Source organism: Phoenix dactylifera, unplaced genomic scaffold (assembly GCF_009389715.1).
Source record: "Phoenix dactylifera cultivar Barhee BC4 unplaced genomic scaffold, palm_55x_up_171113_PBpolish2nd_filt_p 001048F, whole genome shotgun sequence".
In the NCBI taxonomy this organism is placed as follows: Eukaryota; Viridiplantae; Streptophyta; class Magnoliopsida; order Arecales; family Arecaceae; genus Phoenix; species Phoenix dactylifera.
This window is the reverse complement of record NW_024068399.1, coordinates 39,678-61,403: the sequence shown is the minus strand read 5'-3', so window position 1 is coordinate 61,403 and position 21,726 is coordinate 39,678. Positions and strand designations below refer to the sequence as shown.

General features: G+C 42.6%; 2 protein-coding genes across 6 annotated transcripts; one reads left to right on the top strand and one right to left on the bottom strand.

Annotated features, from left to right (window-relative positions):
• Positions 1–2,422: 2,422 nt before the first annotated feature.
• LOC103696731 (high mobility group B protein 1) lies at positions 2,423–9,315 on the bottom strand. 4 transcript variants are annotated; one of them, XM_008778440.2, is made up of 8 exons: positions 9,132–9,291; positions 7,821–7,910; positions 6,868–6,996; positions 6,707–6,764; positions 6,562–6,606; positions 6,099–6,179; positions 5,920–6,003; positions 2,423–2,776 (listed from the first exon to the last, which is right to left on the bottom strand). In XM_008778440.2, exons 2-8 carry the CDS (start codon positions 7,889–7,891, stop codon positions 2,750–2,752), a joined length of 495 nt encoding a protein of 164 aa, XP_008776662.1. In that variant the 5' UTR covers positions 7,892–7,910; positions 9,132–9,291; the 3' UTR covers positions 2,423–2,749. The 4 variants fall into 4 exon arrangements, with proteins under 4 accessions (XP_008776662.1, XP_026656814.1, XP_026656815.1 ...); XM_026801014.2 differs by lacking the exon at positions 2,423–2,776 and adding an exon at positions 2,955–3,332 and having other exon boundaries at positions 9,132–9,315; XM_026801013.2 differs by lacking the exon at positions 6,562–6,606.
• Positions 9,316–9,803: 488 nt separating this feature from the next.
• On the top strand, positions 9,804–17,328 carry LOC103696733 (protein yippee-like). 2 transcript variants are annotated; one of them, XM_008778441.4, is made up of 6 exons: positions 9,804–9,912; positions 10,017–10,316; positions 12,378–12,421; positions 16,688–16,796; positions 16,875–16,930; positions 17,087–17,328. In XM_008778441.4, exons 2-6 carry the CDS (start codon positions 10,221–10,223, stop codon positions 17,169–17,171), a joined length of 390 nt encoding a protein of 129 aa, XP_008776663.1. In that variant the 5' UTR covers positions 9,804–9,912; positions 10,017–10,220; the 3' UTR covers positions 17,172–17,328. The 2 variants fall into 2 exon arrangements, with proteins under 2 accessions (XP_008776663.1, XP_008776664.1); XM_008778442.4 differs by having other exon boundaries at positions 9,842–9,942; positions 17,087–17,326.
• Positions 17,329–21,726: the final 4,398 nt, after the last annotated feature.

The following is a 21,726-nucleotide window of genomic DNA, read 5'->3' as shown; positions in this document are numbered from 1 at the left end:
AGGCTTGGAAGGGCAGATTTTTATCCTGGGATGGTAGAATTACTTTAATCAATGCAGTTCTCTCTGCCGTCCCCACCTCATTAAGGTCCATATTCAGATTGCCTAGATGGTTTGCTAATAGGATTGATCAAGTTTGCTAACAGGATTGATCAATCAAGGTGGACTTTTCTATGGAGGGGAAAGGAAAATGTTTAATTAACTGGGACTCGGTATACAGGGAAAGGAAGAAGGGAGGTCTGGGTATAAGAAAATAACAGAAATATGAACCTCTCTTTTGGCCAAATGGGCAGGCAAATTTACGAGTGGGCTAGAAGCACCTAAGTAGATGGCTTATGATCCAAAGAGGCGGCATGGTTTGAGGGTCAAAAGGGAGCTAAAATTTCTCCTATGTGGAAAGATGTTAGCATGGATCTTGATGCATATTAGAATTGCACATCCTTTAAGCTTGAAGATGGCGAGCATGTCAGATTCTGGAGGGATATCTAGATCAGCTCCATTCCCTTGTCATACCTTTTTGATGATCTCTATAGCGCATCGGTTAAAGCAGTCTTTAAAATGAGGACCAGATTGTTTGGTCCACTTTCACTTCACCAATCCAGGCAACTTGAAATCCTGCTTTAACTTCTTTCGTTAGAGAAATCCTCAAGAATAGAAGATGTGCTTGTCAAGAAGCTATCCGAAAATGGTGTGTTTTCTTTTTCCTCCCGTTACTAGTTTATCAACAACAGTGGTACCCTGCGACCTTTCCACCAAGTCATTTGGAAAGCTGTCGGGCTCAAGAAGGTCAAAGTTTTATGAGCATGTTACACACGAGAAGTTCTAGTGAAAAATAAGTTGGATGGTTAACAATGGTTGCCCTCTTTGTGGTACAGGTTTTGAATCTGTTGGTCCCTTATTTTATCAAATTCTCCTATACTAGATTAATTAGACATACCTTGAGAAGACGCTTTAAGCTCCACACATTTTTCATTTTATTTTATAGAACTGAGGGAAGCTTCCTGCTTCCTCCATTTCCATTCAGGAAAAAAAAACTGCATTGTTTCCATCTGGATAGCTAGGAAACTATTATAATTTGTGTGCTTGTTTGTTTGATCGCCTGCGTATACTCTATGCCATTTTAGCTGCACGCCATATTTTAGTACACTTGTCAGCTAACTATATATATTGCCTTTAGCAGATAAAAACTGGATTCCTTACTCCTATGGTTGGTACCACTCTAGCTTTCCATTGCTTGGTTGCTGCCCGTCTCTATTCATGTGGATGATAAGTGAGGTGGGCATGCAGCTTGCAGCATGTCGTATGCCTACGTGTACTGATCGTACGTAATGGTTCTATCGTCGGTCCCTTTTCCATCACTAATGGGATCGGGGCCAAAGAGTCTTCTCCATCCCCTTCCCTTCCCTTCCCTTCCCTTCCCTTCCTCTCCTTCACCACCTACGGCCGGGCCATCAAGGTGAGAGGCTTGGCTTGTTAAACTTGCGTGTCCCATTTTTTCCCGTCGACCGACCGATCGATCATCCTGCACTTCGTCATCAATTCCCCCTTTTCATTGGCGGCCCTTTCGCCCTCGCACCTACCTGCTTTTTCAAGCCTTCTCCCCCGGTGCTTATTATCGTCAATGCTCGATAGGGCACGCCCACCCACCCTTGCCTTTCAAACCACCTTGCAACCTAGCCCAATTAATAACCACCTTGCCAACATATGGCACGCGTCCTTGGCCCCCAAAATGCATCCGTCCTTGGGTGCCCATGTACCGAAGATAGGTTGGCATTCATTCAAGCGCATTGACAATCGGTCTGAGAACATTCCTTCCCTCTTCGCAAATGAAAAACAAAGCACATGCCTCGCTTTGGGTAGCTTTTCATGTGTTTGGTGCCAGATCTCCCTAACCTCCTGTTCCATCACCAGGCCATTACCCATGTATCACCCACCAAGCGATCGTTCCATCTGACTCCTCGTCCCCATTTTCTCTTGCCATCTCCCACCAAGTCTTCTGGCACTCCTAATTTACATGATTCCCTCATCAAATGAAATCTTCAAACGGCCTTTGTCCCACCAGTTACATGATTCCTGCTATTCCTTTTACAATATGATTGCTTCTTCTTCCAAAACGTAACTCACCTGAGAGAAATTTATATTTTCCATCTGACTCCTCGTCCCCATTTTCTCTTGCCATCTCCCACAAGTCTTCTGGCACTCCTATTTTACATGATTCCCTCATCAAATGAAATCTTCAAACGGCCTTTGTCCCACCAGTTACATGATTCCTGCTATTCCTTTTACAATATGATTGCTTCTTCTTCCAAAACGAAACTCACCTGAGAGAAATTTATATTTCCCACACGCACGCGCGCGGATCTGCGCGCACACTTGCATCAATCACATCGAAAATTATCCAAAAGCACATTACCGTCAGCACACATAACAAAGCATCATCAAGTTCTTGTAGGTTAAAAGACCATTGTCAAGAGCGCATCTGCTCCTATAATAAAGATTCGTCACAGCTTTGATGATAGCAGTAAAACATAGCAACTAATAAGACTAATACAAGTACGACTATTCTTCGCGAGCATGTCATATCCGCTTAGAAATACAAGCAAGATAGGTGAGCAAATATACAAAGCCTAACACGTAATAAAAAAAGACGCGACCAACACGGTTTACCATTTCAACGCCCAGCAATTTTAACCTAAAGGCACACTCATACCGTATCCAGGCTCTCTGTAATCCAGTCATGAAGTCCCTGTTCTCAATCCTCATCCTCATCTTCTTCCTCCTGCAGATGGCCAATGACACACATCAGAACAGACAATTCCCAACATCAATGTACAAAACATGGTCGTAACCACAAACATTTAAGGACATGAGTGTTGTGGTAACTTGCGTGCCCAACATTCATTCTTTATGCAGACAGAAACATGCAGAAAAAATTGCACCTTTTACTGCGACATTCATTCTCCAACTATAGTGAAAACTTTTACTGCAACATATTTTTATTTAAGCGAAATACAAAATGGCTGCTTTGGTTACAAAGAGAGTCAAAGCACCAAAGCTTGCATGGCGTGACGCCCCATACTAGGTTCCACAAACCTGGAATTCAAGCATAACATGCCATGGATTTAAGCTAGTATTCACGAAAATCAACGCACAAGGTGAAGATCATAATGCCAGTTCATTAGCCAGTTGGAGAGCCTAGAAACAGTAAAATCAGAAGAAAAACAGACAAATCAGCCAACACATGGAAAGAAGATGCAGCATTCGCCAATAGTGTGCTAACTGAAGCAACAATTCCTGAAGAACAGATAGAAACGAGTGATGCTACAGCCAACCACCTGACACCACAAAATATTAGTCAATGTACATGCTGGCAAAGAAACCTCAACCAATTGCACTGCTCTCCAGCCAAAGAAACTAGAACAGACAATTCCCAGCATTAATGTACAAAAGATGGTGCAATCGCAAACCTTTGAGGATGTGAGTTGTCCTAAATAGCATGCGCCAAAATTCATTCTTCATGCAGAGAGAAACATGCAGGAAAATTTGAACCTTTTTTTATTTTTTACTTTATCAACTACAGTGAAAACTTTTACTGCAATGCATATTTTTATTTATAGAGACATTTGGTTCGCGGGAAAAGGAGGGAGGAAGTGGGATCGATAGAAAAATGAAGAGATGCCGCATGTTTGGTTGGAAATTTCAAAAGAAAAAGAGGGACAATAGCTTTCCCATGGGAATCAAATTCCTACACTTCATGGAAAAGAAAAATCTATGACAGACATGAAAAAATCTAATCCCCACCAGCTAAAAATTGAGATATTTTTTTTCAAAAATACCCTTAGGCTTTTGGATAGAATGGGGTAAGGTCTTTTCTATTTATTAAAGGTATAACAAGCATTTTACACAATTTTTCTAGGAAAGTAGATGTTCAATCAAATATAAACTACTCTAAGATGTATTACTTTTTCATGATCGACCCAATATGCAAAAACTACTTTTTCAGGAATCATATATCCAAGCATCAGCTTCCCAAAATAAACATTCAAGTCTGAGGAAAAATGCTTCCCACGAACCAAACAAATACTAAGAGAAAAACAAAATAGCCGCTTTGGTTATGAAAAGACAGTCAAGGCACCAAAGCTTGCATGGCATGACACCCTATACTATGTTGAACAGACCTGGAATTCAAGTATAACATGCCATGGATTCAAGCTAGTATTCGTGGAAATCAGCACAAGGTTAGATAATAATACCAGTTCGTTATCCAGTTGGACAGCCCAGACACAGTAAAGTCAAACGAAAAACAGACAGTCAGCCCAAACATGAAAAGAAGATGCAGCACTTGCAAATAGAGCGCTAACTGAAGCAACAATTTCTGTAGAGCACATAGAAAGGGTGAAGCTAAAGCCACAACAAAATATTAGCCAATGTACATGCTGGCAAAGAAACCTCAACGAAGTGCACTTCTCTCCAGCCAAAGAAACTTCACAAAATTTAATTCGTTCTCGTTCTCTAAAAAGTAGTCTAAAGGCATTCTTAAAAATTTCCCACTAGCTTATGCCTGCCAAGTCGAAAAGCATCTCACAGAAATAATGCATCATTGCATTAATAATGTGCTTTCTTTTTTTTATTTATTAAGAAAGGCCAAGCACATCTCTTCCAAGTGGCTCAGGAGATACCTGTAAGTGATTTAGGGTACTAAAAAAAGAAAAAAGGCATACTCATGAAAGGCTCTAATAAGTAAATATCAACAAGAACCGATCTTATCAAGTATCACCCAAAGCACAACAAATAGCCAGAAAATGCTGAAAAGACATGGAGAAGGCCCCTTCCATTTCCCTAGTGCTAGGGATTCCTTCCACTTTGCTCAGCCCATGGTAAACTTCATGTCCCTTCTCAACGTTTTAAGATGTCCAACTCACTCATACAAAAGTGTCTCACTCACTCACACGAGTGAGCTTACTCATTCATGAGCCAGACCATCTGGCGGCCAGTCATAACTTATGTGACTATTAAAGTTCTCATTATCCACTAACTAATAAGCACTATTAGTGCCAGGCCCCGCCAATATCAAGATCGAACATACTGATGAGCCCTTAAAGAAGAACAAAAACCCTCTTAATTTCTGAAATTCTAGAATTCTTCATTGGCACACTAATCTTCCTCTTTTAGCACTTCAAGTGATGACCGCCAACTCAAGTCATGTCAATAACAAAATCCAGGAATGTCATAGGATACTTCACATTGACTTCTGTTTTTACATTGGAGTCACCTGCAGATACCAAGGATTAGCCTACCTTCTGCACAAATTTTCCATTTCCCACATAAAGCTACCTCCAATGAAAGATTTATGGCCTGCACACAACAATTACGAACACAGACCCCTTTTAATCCATTAAGTGAATTCCAACCAAGTAAATTACCCACTAAGCAAATGACCTATCACACATGCCCATCACCATCGCACACTCTCTCCTCCCATCTGCTCCATATAAGTCGCGTCCAAGGCAATCCATATGCTTGACTCATGAACTATAACCAACTTCACATTTCATTAAATCTATTTATAATCTATGTTTTGGTCAAAAGCAAAAGAAATATGTTTAAGTAGCACTAGTGCATCGTCCAATGAACTGAGGTCCTTCAAATCTGAAAATCTTGCTTAAAAATTCCTCCAACAGATTTTGGTTGTGATGAAATAAAGCTAGACATATAATAACATAGTTATCGAGTTTGGAAGCATGAAGACCTTAATACTAGAAAATGGTAAATCCACTATAAAAATTTAAATAGACAGGAAAATGTTTATTTAGGTGATCAACATGCATTTAAAAGCACAAGAAATATATTACAAGTTTCCAATATTTATTATCACAAAATGCAACATAATCTTAATCACTTGAAGAGCTCTAAGAAGCTTACTTCTCCACTTTCCTCTTCATCCTCATCATTGACTTCAGACTTTGACCTATCAGACTCATCATCACCGTCATCAGCCACACTTTCCTGAATCAAAAATATAGTAAAATAAACTAGGGACCACTGTAATGAAAAGTGACAGATGACAGCTGATATGCAACAAGACTAGTGTTATTTAGTACTTGTTTCTTATTGTAAGCAGACATTTGCTTTTCATATTCACTCTTCCTTTTTGCAGCTTTGGCTTCATATGGAGCTTTCTCCTGACAAATTAAGAAATCAAATTATTGGACACCAATGTGCAATACAAGAGAAGCCAAAAGATAGGAAAAGATTCAAATATAAAAAAGCCCAACATCCACCACCGTACTATCTATAGCTCTGCATTTCAATCCAACTACAAGAGGATACATTATAACAGTTCCATGTTATCTTAAAGACAACACAATAGTTCCATATTATATTAAAGACAACCAATCCAAGACCGCTTCAGTCTCAGGCAATCTCAGCCCAGATGAAGCAAACAAGAAGATATATAGAGTTCAAAAGACAATGACAGCCAGCTACCCATCCAGTGATCAGCCATCATTACTATGTGATTTATTGAAAAGATTTCTATTTTTTTAGCTGATAAATAATACGTACAGCATCAGACATTGATTTCCACTTCTCTCCACCAGCTTTACCAACCTTCAGTGACAACATCAAATGTTAAATCAAATCCTAAAATCTATAACTGATGAGTTCAGTACAGTTAAATATAGTAGATTCTGTCTGTGTATCTACTTACAACTGAGACAGCTTTCACATTAGGATGTTCTTGCTTGTATTGCTTCCTGAACTCTTCGCTGTGACATTAAAGTGGCAAGAAGTTAATAATCTCTCGAAACAATATGCAGCACTATAAGCAGGCACCTCTATGTGAAAGATGAGAATGGCAAGGGTGTTTACAGGAAAACAAAGAAAGCACTAGCAGGCCTCTTTGGTTTGTTGGGATCCTTTTTGGCCTTCGGTTCTTTCTTGGTCCGTCTTTTGCTACTCTTATCCGCCTTAATAGCAGCCTTGCGTTTCCCAACCTTTCTGAAATTAAAAAACATACAAAAGCATTAACAAAAATTCAGTCCTATCCACTTCAGTAGCAGCTTTGCATTTTCCAACCTTTCTATAAAAAAAGGGGGGGGGAAGCATTCAATGACCAGCATAAATGCAAAGATGGTATTAGCAGAACATCACCAGCAACTCTTATCCAGTTATGTCAAAACCCTCCCATATAGATTTCCCAATTTCACAAACTAACAATTGATGAATGCCCCTTATAAATACTATAGCATGTACATTAGAATTTATACTTTCTCAGTCTTTCCCCATTAATTCCTTTATTATATCCTGCACATTCGTGTTGTGAACAGTGTCACCTACAAAAAGTTATATAGCCTCGTCAAATACTTATTTTATTAATGTAGATTACCAAGATGGTATTTCCGAAAGATCCGTTTCTCAAGCATGTCACGTGACCAATATAACCCGTTGAAAACCTCTCTTATGAGAAGGGATCTTGGCTAGAGTAGAATCCTTAATGTTGAACATGCAGAAGAAAGATCCTCCCCCATAAGATATGTTCGTTTCACTCACAACTAGGTAATACCCATATATTTATTACTAAATAACCACTTAGGCTCCCCAGCCTTGCTGCAAATGTACTAGGGCCTCATGTATGTATCTGCACTTAAACTCAGTGTTTCCATGCTCCATGGGATCAGTCAGTTTACTCATCAATGAGATGGATATTAGTCCACCATAACAAACAGAGTATCGTAAACTATGCAAACGGATAGGACAAGTTAGTAATTTAATTGCTAGGAACAACTGAATGCAGCATATGCAAGCACCAGGCTTTAAGTAACCTGTCATCAGCTGGCTTCATCGCTTCCTTTGTTTCCTTCTTTGTTGCCCCTTTTCCCTTTCCTCCCTTCATTTTCACGATGGAGGAGCTCCTGTCACAAGGAGGTTAGCGCCGCCCCCCAAAAAAAATTGAAACCTTTAAACCATAAAAGTAACCAATTGAAAATGGAAGCAGTTGTAACTAAGAATAAGAAGAATCAGTAATGGTCAAAGAGCAGTATATGCTATGGCATGAACAAGGGGATGCAACCATGTAACATGATACATGTATTAAGCATCCAAAAAGCTATCTAAATAACAGGGCAAAAGAATATGCTGAACTGAGAAAAAGTTGCCAAGAGGATATGGAATGGAACTACATGACAGTCAAACTAAGCTCATCACACTAAATTAGAGCAGATATTCCAACTAAACTCCTACGAGCAAAGAACTTCCATATACTAAATCAGACAGAAACCTAGCACATGCGCTAATATAAACCTGATGGAGCCCTATTACTAAACCAAAATTCTGGAAAGGGAAATAAATGACATGAGGTTCAAAAGGCCCTCGAGAGCTCCAATGAAAGTGTACAAGAAGTGCAAGGAGATACAAGAAAATCAAACTAATCCAGGAGCCGGAGAACAATCCAAGAGCAAATTGATAAAACAAGGCTTTGAATTTAAAAAGAGCGAAGAGACATGCCCCCCATTAGTCAACAAGAAATGGAATAACCAATCGGACGCGAAGGGTCATCGGGCAGAAATTGCGGTAATAGTCCCAATAATAATAATAATAATAATAATAATAATTAAAGGCAGGATAAAGGACCAATAAATTTCTCCAGGTTATCATCAAACATAGTTAATGAAAGACCTTCTACACCTAAAAAGAGCGAGGTCAAAAACCTTCAAGTTAATGCGAACTAAATAATGAACAGCAGCGAAAGAAAAGAAAGCAAACTAGAATAAGTAATCGGAGAGTCAGATAATCAAAGGTACATAACAATGCATAGCAACTGAGAACCAACAAAAGAAGGAAAGAGGAGGGAGGGAGAAAGAAAGTCAAAAATAACCCGAGCAGCATCAAGAGATAACAAGCATCTTACAAAATGCTAAAATAGATTTTCCGTTCCAAAAATATTATAATGAACAGATAAATAACTAGGATGAACGGATAGAATTAGGATACGAGAGGGAAAAAGATTCGACCATCCCACGATTAAGATCTCTTCCAAAACAAGAAAAATCATGCGCCCATATCGAGCCCGGAAATAAAAGGTCTTAAAATTAGAAAATAGAAAAGATCAAAAAGAGGGAGAAAGATGCCCTAACCTCGAAGGGAAGGAGCGGCGAAAACCTCCCGACCAAACAAGAGGACAAGAAGGGAAGGAGGAAGGGAGAAGCAGCAGAAAAAATATGAGAGAGCAACGGAAAAAGCTGGAAGGAAGGAGAAGAGAAGAGAAGAGAGAGAGGGAGAATAATGATGCGTACGAGTACGACTGACTTGGGGTTTGGAATTGAAATGTACATCGACCGGCACAGCCGGTGGGTGCCGCTCCTGTTGGCCGCCACCCAGGCACCAGCACAGCACGCTAGCGACGACATTGACCGGCTGCTCCCCGCTGCCCTCCCTCGAGCTTATCGGCCCAGCACATGCGCTCACGCGAGGCCTAAGATATTTTTAGGCCGTCCTCTGAGCTAACACGTGGTGACATAAAGGCCTTCTGATATGCACGATGCCTCGACTCATCATCTCAGCCGCTCGGTGTCAGCGCAAAACTACTCCTGCTGCCTTACCTCACTATCTACTGCAAATATGTATATACACACACCTGTATGTATATATATATATATATATACATATGCGCCAAAACTAAGTGACCAGGAACTTTTTTTTTTTTTAAACCTCGCCACCCCACCTGTGACTATCCTGACGCTAGCCAACCTTAGGTAATAAAAAAAAATTGATGACAATGATAATAAAATAAGAATAAAATTAATAAAAAAAGGCTTCCTTTAAGTAATGTAAGCCATAGCTACCTGCCTGCCTTAGTGCCTTTCCTCATCCCGTTGCTTTCTTTGCCGTGTCCTGTCACCTTCCTCGGTCGTTCGGGTCCTTCATCACCCTCATGATCCTTCTCAAGTCCTGTCTTCAATTTCAATTTTTATTTCTTCCTTATTTTCGTTTCTTCAAAAATTTTCTTCTCTTCCCTGCAGAAATCGGTGGATCTGTTGCTCCCCGTCTCCGGCCGGAAAGGGAAGAGAGAGATTAGGAGGAGAAGCGTCGGCCGGTAGGTCGGTCGGTCGTGGTCGGAGGTGATCATTATTGTTATTATTTATCATTTATAATATATAAAGAAAGAAGGAAAAGGAAAAAAAAAGTGGGGAGAACAACACGAGAGAGGGGGGAGAGAGATTTCGATGGGGCTGCTGTTCCTGATACATCTAGAGGGGAAGATCTACAGCTGCAAGCACTGCCAGACCCATCTCGCCATCTCCGATGACATCATCTCCAAGGTAGGAGCACGTCGTCGCGGTCTCTTCCCCCTTGCCTTTCGCAATCTTGTTTCTATCTTCTTGCAATTCAATTAGGATGTGAGGGTTTGTGGTCCTGTGGGTTCTTGGTGTTCCTGATCTCTTCAAATTCCTCGTCACAAACGAAACATCGTCCCCAGTTTTTGTCTCCCGGCGGTCACAGAAGCCTTTTCCTTTACGGCTCTCGTCGTACGTGTTCCTCCCGCGTGCATGCTTGCCATTTACTGAAAAATTTCGTCTCTTTCCAAGAATCGATGGTTCTTTCCTAGGTGCCTCCAAGATTCCTTTTTTCCTCTTTCCCGTTTCCCTTCAACAAATGCTGATGCTGATGGTGATCTCCCTTTGCTGTTGCTGATGTCCTTCCTCCATGGACGGCTAGAAGTCTGCTCGACTCTATATCGTCCTTCACGGTGTACTTCTATCATTTTCCATGGAAAATTCTTCTATGCTCTCTTTATTAATTCATCCTGTCCTCTTCATCCAAGAATTCATTCATTTCTGTGCTGCTGGCATTTGACTCCTTGTGAGATGATGGGAGGATCTATCAGAAGACAACATTTTAATCATTTTCTCTTTGCTTTTTAACATTTACGGCCACTGTTCTGCCATCTTCTTTGGAGTCTCCACGACCTCATTCCAGGAAAAAACTGGGTAACTGAAAGATTTTATAAGAGCGGCATCTAGTTCTCTATCTTGGCAACTTTCTTTTACCCTATGCTTTTCTAAGCTTGAGTTGCTTTAACCAATGTCCTTTTTTTTATTGTGAATGCTAAAGCATCTCTTTTCAAAATCAGTTAGTAGAGACTTTTCGGACAAGAGGAGGAAGAAGAATTAGCAGGTTGCATTGAGTAGAAATTTGGGACAAGCATCGCAGCGCCTTTCACAGAAACCCTTGCAAGCTCTTTAACCCAACCTTCTTTTGCTTTATCCATATTTTCTTCGCCTATCACGTGCATACATCCAAGAGATGCGAGGCAGCATGGCGTGACGTGGCTGTGATGCATCGTGGCATGAAGAGGCATGCTGTGTGCATATAAGTTGCTTACCAGTCCCTTGACCTCTTGGCTTATCTTCTAAATTCAATTCTTTCATTTTACCCTGCCCGTCAAGACGTTTTTATTTTGATTTACTCATTGATTTCAATCGATCAGCTTGTGGATAATGATGAAGGATAGTTGCCTCTTAGGCTGTGGTGTTGGAACTGTTTTGTACAATGTTGCATTGTAGAAAGCCATCCCATTTGCTATGAGTGCATGCACAACTCAAAGCATCTGCCTTGAATAATACAGAGATTTGTCATTTGTCAATTTTGACATTTTCTTTTCTTTCAAAGTTCTTTAGGTGGGGTTCACCATGCAAGAGGGAATTTGAGTTGTCAGATCTTAAAAGAGCAGTATCATATACCCTGATTGTCTGGCAAGTCTATTATATAGCTAGCATGCATGCCCATCAACACAATTGGCACTAGACACTAATTTCTTCTTTTTTGGGGGTATCATTGTATAGTAGTTCCAGATCATAGTTGGCCAAGAGCCATAGGAGGCTATTTGTCTATAAAGCTAGGAAGATGCTAATATTTCTAAATCTTGCTTCTCTCCAACTTTGCTCGAATAACCACTGCATTTCTCCACAAAAAGCAGAAGTTCACTGAATCTAAAGAGGAGGGAGTTAACTTGATAACATCAATAATTGTGTCCTGTGATACATCCTCGTACTGCCTTTTGACTAAATTGCATCGAAATGTCCTGCTAGAGTCCTCTTTGATCAAATGCTCCTGTTTCGCTTCCTACCTCTCATTATAAAATTCAGATGCATTAAACATGGTCATGTTGATTAAAAGAAATAGAGGAATATATGAAACTTATGGCTTTCTTATAAATTTTTCTGCATGTTTCTTAATGGTGGCACTATCCTTCTTGTTCGCTATGAATAAATATTATTTACAAGAAGCCAAAAATAAAGTTGCCTGTATTTGTTATGATTCAGGCATATTGAATGGGAATGGTATAATTATACTGACAAACTTTTTTATATCCTGTCCAGTCCTTCCATTGCAGGCATGGGAAGGCTTATCTCTTCAATAAGGTGTAAGTAGTTTGGTTTTCTTTGCTTAATATTATGCCATGCAAGATTTTATTGTAAGCTTTATCTCTGTTCTCAGGTGGATGAAAATGTTCTTACATCCCTTATTTCCATCAGTATCACATTGTGATTTTTATTTTCCTTTTTTTCACTATGTCTGGTCAAAAAGTACTGGGTTCCATACGTTGTAATCAAAATATTTGTATCTCTAACATCGTTGCTCTATAGTAATGCTGAATTCAAATTGTTGCAAAAATTAAAGTACTTTTCACATTATAAAGAGGAGACATTATAAAGAGGAGAAGTAGGTAATGTTCAAAGGGTAAAGAGAAAGTATTTAGGTCCATGTTTTCTTAGGGGGATATTTTAGTGTCACCATTTTCTCATTTCGAAGGAACTAAAAAAAAAAAGCATGTCTGCAAGAGAAATGATATATATTCTTCTATAAGAAAAGGTCACATTCTATCCATTCTGTTGACCAATAAGAAGTTCAGCTAGACCTTTTTTTCATATTCCAGTCAGCAGGTATTAGAAACAACACCTCTGTCAGGTGACAATATGTCATTCTTACTTGATATTGGTGACAAAAATTGGGCTATAGATTTTTTAAATTTTTGAAAAAGTGGACCCTTAGCTTAGAATCAGTACTAGGTTGTTTTAGAGGGAGGTATAGGTGAAAGTTCCATGTAAGTTTTTGTATAAGTTCTATCTTTACTCTTAAAAAAAAAAACAGATAATGGAGAAGATAGGTCATTGGAGAGGTGGTGACCATGATCTAAAAGGAGATTCAATTCTAGGATTACTCTTAAAAGACTTTGTGTATAGAAAAAAAAAAACTAGTCGAGATTTTTTTGGAGGCAAAAATCAAGAGCCATATGGTTGAAAGAAGGGATTAAGAGATGACTTCTTTTTTGTATATATAAAAGTAAATGTTGGTGGTTCTAGGTGGCTTTGAACATAAGGGACTTCATAAGACCAGTTATTTTGCATACTACTGTATTAAAAAAAATAATGGTTTTATTAAATTAAATTGCCATTTTTCATGATATGTCAATTCTAGATGGCTTTTTGGCATCACATGAATGTGTCCAAGTAAGACACAAGGAAAATCCCCCATTTTAACACTTGGGCTTGATTTGAAGGAGGCACTAGCTAATGTTAATTGAGGTGATGTACTGTTTGTTATTAGACGTAACTGGTTTTGGAATGCTTGAAATGTAGGGCAAACAATTAGTGTTCATTATTATTGGATAAGGCAAAAAATTGGTAGAAACGGTGACATGCATTTGGCATGTGGGCCAACATACTAGACTTCTCAATCGTGTAATGGTTGATTTGCTTAGATTATGCTTCTTGGGACTGTTATGCAACTGAATTCAGACAAATTAATTAGAATCCTAAGTACAATTTCTTGGAGAGGTAGTGAGGAGGATGAAAAGGGGGCTTTTTACTTCGACTTTGGTGTATGCAGCTGGACAAGAATAGTGGCTATGTTTTAGGAGTTAGTCATATATGAACCGATCTTAGTTGGGAATGGGGCTGGGCCAGGCTGGGCCGAGCCAGAACCCTACCCAAGCCTGGCCTGAAATTTTTTTGGGGGCTTCGGGCCAAGCTTATGCCCGAAAAAATTAGGAAAACCCAGGCCTGAGCCCAATTAGGCCAGCCTGAAGGGAACAAAACATCATGTCTATCTACCTGTGGCTGTGAAGCATAAAAATAGAGTCTGCCCTGAAGAGGAAAATAATAGCAACAACAAGAAGAAATAACAACAGCAACAACAAGAAGAAATATTGAGTCGAATCATCTGGTGTAGTCAAGAAATAAGACTGCCACCTCATTCCCTATGTGATTACTAATCAGATCTAGACTAAGGAAACAACGATGTTATAGCTAATACTTGCTTTGCCGAGAAAATGAAGATCTAAACTAAGGAATGACCAGATGAGTACTTTCCTAATCACGGTGAAAATGAAGATGAAAGAGAGCGGGGAGAGAGATCATCGTACCTCAGATCCTCTAGTCTTCAATGGAACTGTAGCCGGTCGGCGATAGGGACGCTGGGGGGCTCCTCTTCGCGACTTCGCCTTGCTTGGACAGTCGACGACTGGTGACCAGCGAACGGGGATGATGGGCAAACTTTAAGGAAGACCGACAAACGAATGGCGATGAGGGTCTGCCGGATTAGATTTTGGAGTGGCGGCGGAGGCGGAGAAGAGGAATCGAGGACAATGAGGGGTGGAGAACAGTGAAGGAGGAGATTAGGAGAACCCTAGCCTTAGAAAGTGATCGCGAATTGGGAGTTCGGAATCTGGGGAATAGACCAAATAAGAGAACATTTTTTGGACCGTGATTAACGATTAGCGCCCACCTGTCGCCTGATCAGCCCATTCTGAACCGGGCGGGTTCGAGCCTACATTCAGGCTCTCAATCGGGCCTTATCCAGGCTCGAGCCCAGACCAAGCCAATGATATACCTGAGCCCGGCTCGAAAAAGAAATGGGATCTATAATAAAATCCAAACCCGGCCTGAAATTTATCGGGCCTAGCCCATAGCCCGGCCGGACGGGCTTCGGGCCAGCCCGAGCCCATTTCCAGCCCTAGCTGAGAAGTGGCGGCCATATAGGTTTTAATGTTATGATCAAGGTAGAGAAGGGCAATTAGAGTGATTCATCATAGGGTCTCACAAGAGAGTTGGTTTGCCACATAATAGTAATGTGGTGCAATCTTACCTGGATTCATGATACTTGTCAAGCATCCACATGCGCAGTTGGAAATTGGAACCTTCAAAAAATCGAAGAGAACTTGATAAATTACGAAATGATTTGCTAAATGTGATGTTACAGTCTAAAACTTCCAAGTATAATTGTCGAAAATTGATATATAATAGTGATGAATCATGCTTTGTTTATTTGTAGCATCGAGGATTGTCATTAAATATTCAAATGTCCAAGTGTCCGGTCACATCAAGAAATCTAAATTTTGAAGTGTTCGATTTACACTAGGAGGGAGAGGTTTGAGCGAGGTTATACATACTGACATATATTGGGTGGTATAGAGCTTATTGGTAAGGTAACAGTGTGGGCTTGATATCGAGAATTAGAACCTTTGGTGTGAATATGTTGAATATTTTAAATATTTGGAGCTCCTTATTATTGTTAGGAGGAAAGATCATGTGTGGCTCGATATTGAGACTAAAACCTGGGGGTATGTTGAATGCTTAGGGAGTGGAGAATCTGTGTACCTTAGCTTCTTTTAATTGAATTCTGAAATAAAAAACTGCTTCTAAGACATCCTCCTTTTTCTATCATTGAGGAATCCAAGCCACTACCAAATAAATATATAAATTTAATGATATTATGATTATAGAGGGTGAGTCTTGTCGCAACGCAAGAGTACGTCATTGTGACCTTGGCGTCATGGTTTGAAACACGTAAAGAGCCTTTCTGCTTGTACGGGTAAGGCTGTGCTCATTTGACCCTCTATAGATCCTGTAATGGTGGAAGCCTTGTGCACTAGGCCGCCCTTTTTAATGATATTGTGATCATATGATCATAATTAGCCTTTTTCTGCTAAGGTTCTATAGCACCTGCTTTGCTGCCTTTCACAGACTTTAAACTGGTATATAGTATGAGTTGAAGTTCCTTTGTGAACTCAAATCGATTGCCAGTATAACTTAGCTTGTGTGTTATCTAAAAGTGAGCGCAATAGATTACCCAGTTTTGGTCAATCTGGTGATTTCTTTGATCTCGTTACATCTCATGGGGTGCAGCTTGCAAATGATAACAGGTGCATGTGGATGGGATTTGGGTTTAGAAATGTGCCAGGATGAAATGGTTGCAAATAGATACGTATAACTTTCCATTCTTGGTATGGTAAATACACATGCCTGCTCTTTTACATGCCCTCTATCATACAGAAAATGGGTGTATTAGCTTTTCACAGCTTGCAATGTTTGTAGTTCATTGGCAACATAACTCAATATTCAGCGGAAAAGCATAATCTTTTATGGAATATTTGCATCCTACCCCTGCATCGCCTACAAGATATAATTGAGCCATTCTAGTGTGATAGGCTGGTTACTAGGAGTCTTCCGACACTGCTAAAGATTCCTATATAACAGTGTGTGGATCACTCCTGGTGCCGGACGATACCTTGTGAGCCTGATGGGCAATTCAGTGAGGGGATATGAACTCCTTTTCTGAAACATCATCAATAATGTGCTCATCCGTCAATAGCCAGGATGTCATTTATCTATTTTGTAAATTTTAATAGAGTGAATGTGACGGTTGGACTGAAAGAGGACCGTGCGATGATGACGGGGATGCACACTGTTTCAGACATATTTTGCGTTGGTTGTGGTTCCATTGTGGGATGGAAATATGTAAGATCCAATTTGCAATTGTTTTGGCTTCGTCACTTATCTTATGGCATTGACCGGTGAATAAGTGCTTTGTTTCAGGAGGCTGCCCATGACAAGAGCCAGAGGTACAAGGAAGGAAAATTTATCCTTGAGAGGTGCTCTTTAAATAATTTTTATTTATAAGAATATTTCTATTAAATAATAAAATATAGGCAGAAGAAAACAGATGATGCCACGTTTTTTGATAGAATATTTGTTGGACGTGATTAACATGTCTTAAGTTGCTGTGTTGGGCTCTTATTCTTGAGCAGGTTTAAAATATCTGGCCCTGATGGAAGTCACTACTGGGTGAGTCATGATCCTCATGTAGGTGGAAGTGATGCTGATGATGCATGATCTACTCGCTGCTTAAACAAGGGATCAATTCCCTCAATTGTAAATAAGTTCCTTATTGACTATCTGAAGTGGATTGTGATAATTGTTGCTTTGTGCACATTCTTGGCAGTAAGTACATATCATTCTAAATAATATGGTTCTCTTGCTTTCTCATATGCAATTTTTTGGATTCAAGAAGCTATCTCAATCATAAAGATGATAATATGCATTAAGATTTCGTATCTTGATCGGCAGGCCCCTCTCAATTTTAAGAGGAGGCTTAGTTGAGCATTACTGGCCTGTGCAGCTTGTTGAAGTATCCTCTAATAAAAACGCTCATAAAGATAGAGGTGAGAGTGAACCCGATAATACTGATCCATGGAAGCGAAAGGATATCAGGTGATATCTTTTCTATATTTATTTTTGTTTTACATTTATTTTCGTTTCTGGCTATCCATACGTGAAAGGATATAAGTTTGGATAGATAACTATTTGATCTATGTTAGTTTTATTTATAATTTTATTTAATTTAATATATTTTTTTATAAATTAAAATAATAATAATAATAATAATAATAATAATAATAATAATAATATATTTTTAATTTAATTTGTTTTCTACATAGTGACGGTCTATAAAGTTTAACTATTCAATTGTATCCATGTTTATATCTGTATTATTAATATTCGATTTATATCTATATCATTTTAAAATAAATATAGATATAAATTTTAATGTCCGAGTAATATCCATATTTGAATCTATATTCGCATTCAATCTATATCATTTTTGGCTCTTGAAAAGAGGCATTGAACCAGTTTCACTTCCTGGTGGATGTGACCGCCTTGATTGACTTAGGAGAGAGAGTGAGTGACTTGGGATGCGCGCCCGGGTGTGCCAATCTTCGTGCGGTGGGTGGGGTATTCTCTCAAACACTGGGTGTGTGTAGCGGAAGTGGGGAACTGGGTGGGTCCGGCATCAAACCTCGTGTTCCCGGTGGTCGAACACCTAGGCTATGCGAATGGCGCCAACCGATCCCAAGACAGAGGCGGTGGGCCAGGGTGCGAAGCCGGCGGTGGGCCAGGGCGAGAAGCCGGTGAGGCCTCAACCGTCAGCTCGGTCGTGGGCGGATGTGGCGAAGGGTATGAAGGGGACGACGAGGCCGCCGATTTGGACGAATCACCAAATCTCGGAAGTGGATTTGGAAGCCCTAAAACTGCGCTTCACGGATGTGGTGGAGATATCGCTGGAGGAGGGGGAGCTGGCTAGAGCAGCGTGGAGGGAGACCGCGGTGATCGTGCGGAGTGCGGGTCGCCGGGTGCCAGGGGAGTGGATTCGCCGGGAGATGCGGACGGTGGTGAAGCTCGACTATGATGTTGAGGAATTTCTGCTATCAAATGACACTTTTGCATTTCGCTTTCGGATGAAGAACGATCGGGAAGCCGCCATGGAGGCCGGACCGTGGTTAGTTGCCGGCCAACTTCTTGCTATGGAGAGGTGGCGACCGAATTTTGTCTCGGATAACAGGTAGCTCAGCCGGCTTATTGTTTGGCTTAGACTTTCCAACTTGCCAATGGAGTATTGGTCGAAAGGCATGATCTGGAACATTGCAGCGAAGGCCGGCCGTCCCCTGGCATTGGACAAAACTACAGATCTCGGCCGGAAACTGGGCTTCGCACGAGTTAAGGTGGAACTGGATGCGCGGGAGCCGATCCGACCGGGAACATTCATCCGGGTAGGTTCCGATTTGCACTGGCAGATCTTTCGCTTTGAAAACCTCCCGGGGTTTTGCTATAAATGTGGCCGTCTTGGTCATGGAGAGGACGCCTGTCCCTTTCCCCCAGCTTCGGTGACGCCTGCAGCAGTGGACGACCATGGTGCTCAGCAGGCTTCGTCATCGAAGTCGAAGGATGGGGAGGAGGCGGTGAAGACAGGTCTATCAGAGGGGAATCGGCTCCCCTTTGGGCCGTGGCTGTCTACTTCCAGGATCTGGCAGCCTAGGGGGACCAGACCGGTGAAGAAGACGACTGAGTCTAGGGGTGAAGCACCACCGGTTCGCCAGTCACCGGAGCCGGGGCCGAGCTCTCCATGTGTGGCGGCGTGCTCTCCCGAGTTGCCTGTTGACACAGAGGGGTGGCAAAAGCCAACCAAGGTGGCTAGACGGAGGTCGCCGGCGACGGGGGAGGCGAGCGGCTCGGAGGCCATGAACGGTGAGTTCGCCCAACTCGGTGTGCTGCCTGGGTTGACTGGGTTGGCCCGAAACTCAGCTGGGGAGATGGGCCTGAAGTCGGGCCCGGATGAGTCGGCCCATCAGGCGGACCATGGGTCGGCTATGGGTCAGGGCACAAGCCCAATGAAGCGGGCTAGGAGCCCGTCCAAGCCCAGTCCAGCGCGGGGGGCGGGGCCGGCCCAGTGCCTATCCCGAGCTACTTCATCGTCCTCCATCTATGGTCTGGAGGGTCGCCGGAGGGAGGCTGGGAGGAGACACTTCCGGAGTGCCTCCCTACCTCCGGCGAGGGCGCCTATTCGACTGAAGCCGACCGGAGGTCCCGGCAGTGGGGTCGCGGAGTCTCCAACGGCGCTGCGACCGATTGCTCCTCCGGTTGAGGGCGGTGCTGCGGTGGGCGGAATGGAGCCGATGCTTGGGGTGAAGTCGACGGCGGAGCCGGTGGCGGAGCCTGAAGACGATGGGCTGTGTTCTGCCAGGGTGTTGCTCCCTTCCCCCTCCTCGGATGTCGGAGGCTCCACGTTGAGCCGGACGGAGCGGTCGAGTCAGGGGGGGTTGATGCCGCCGGTGGCTGCGGCTGATGTCGGTGGACCGGCTCGAGCCGAAGGAGGAAAGGGTGATGAAGCCTTCATGGTGGAGCTGGGCAAGGAGAAGGGAGTTTCTTGGCCCCTTGCAGAGACTGTGGCGAGCTCTTCCCATGCTCTGTCGACCACTGTGGCTGGGAGAAGTGGCTCAGAGGAGCTGGGCAGCCCGACTACAGAGAATAGCCTCAATTTGCTAGTAGGGGCGGTTGTGACAAGGGGCGTGTCCGGGGGCTCAAGACAGGGGTCTCCGATTTTGGATCATGGGAGGGTTGTAGATTTGCTGAGAGCCTCAATCCAGGAAGGCAAGCAGGCTCCTGGTGCAGGGGAAGTCAATTAGTTCTTATGAAGGTGCTAGCTTGGAACTGTAGGGGGGCCGCCAAACCTTCCTTTTTCTCCTCATTTAAGAGGTTAGTACAGCTTCATAATCCTGAAATCTGCTTCCTTTGTGAAACACGGGTATCCGGTGACGGACTACGTCGAGTTCAGCGGCGAGTGGCACAAGATTGGGAATCCTTTGCAGTGGAGTCCCGGGGCTTATCTGGAGGCATCCTGATGTTGTGGAAGCGGGGTTTAGGTTCTGTGGATGTATTTTGTCAGTGCTCTCAGCAAGTGGTAATGGTCATTTCAGAACCAAATGAACTCCCGTGGGTGTTGTGTGGAGTTTATGCTAGCACCGACTACAGGGTAAAGAGAACCCTTTGGGGAGAATTAACTAGTCTGTTGACCCAGGGAGTACCAACAATGGTGGTAGGGGACTTTAACTGCATCTTAAGCTCAGAGGAGAAGAGAGGAGGTAGACAATACTCTGATTCGGTGGATAGGAGGGAGTTTCGTGAGTTTGTGGGGAGGAATGGATTGGTGGACCTCGGCTTTTCTGGACCTCGTTTCACCTGGTGCAATAATCAATCCGGGCAGGCTAGAGTGTGGGAGCGGATCGACAGGGCCATTGCATCCCCAGACTGGATCCAGCGTTTTTCAGCCTACCAGGTTAGTCATCTAGCTCGGATTGCCTCTGACCATTGCCCTCTCTTGATATCGACAGAGGCAGGATCGGTGCACCATAGCCCCTTCCGTTTTGAGAAGTTGTGGCTGTCATATCCCCAGTCATGGGATGTAGTCAGGGAGGCGTGGAGTGTGCCAGTACGAGGGGACGCTATGCAGAGGGTGTCACGCAGGCTGGAGCTCACCAAACGCCGGCTTCGGCGTTGGAACCGGGAGACTGTCGGCAATGTCTTTAGGAGGTTGGAGGAGGTGGAGGCAGCGATTTTGGACGCCCAGGGGCGGGAGGATCGAGGAGAGGAGCTTACGGAGACCGATATGGTGGATCTGCGGCGATCACTAGCCTCCCATCATTCCTTATTGCGCCAGCAGGAGATCTTCTGGAGACAGAAGTCCAGAATTCAGTGGGTCAAGGATGGTGACCGGAATACCAGTTTTTTTCACCGATCGACAGTTATTAGAAGGCAAAGGAATATGATCCGTTCCTTGAGGGTTGGGGCGGGTCACCGTGTGGAGGAGGGTTCGGCAGTTAGACAGGTATTAGTCGACTTTTTCAGGTCTAGATGGACTGAGGATGGGGGGATATTTGAGACGGGCCTACTCCCCCGGTCGAAGATCAGAGTGGATGAGTCAGAGAATACAGCCTTGATTCGGCCAGTGTCGGAGATGGATGTGCAGGAGGCAGTTTGGGGTCTGGCAGAGGACAAGGCCCCTAGACCGGATGGCTACCCACCATTCTTCTTCCGTAGATATTGGTGTATTATT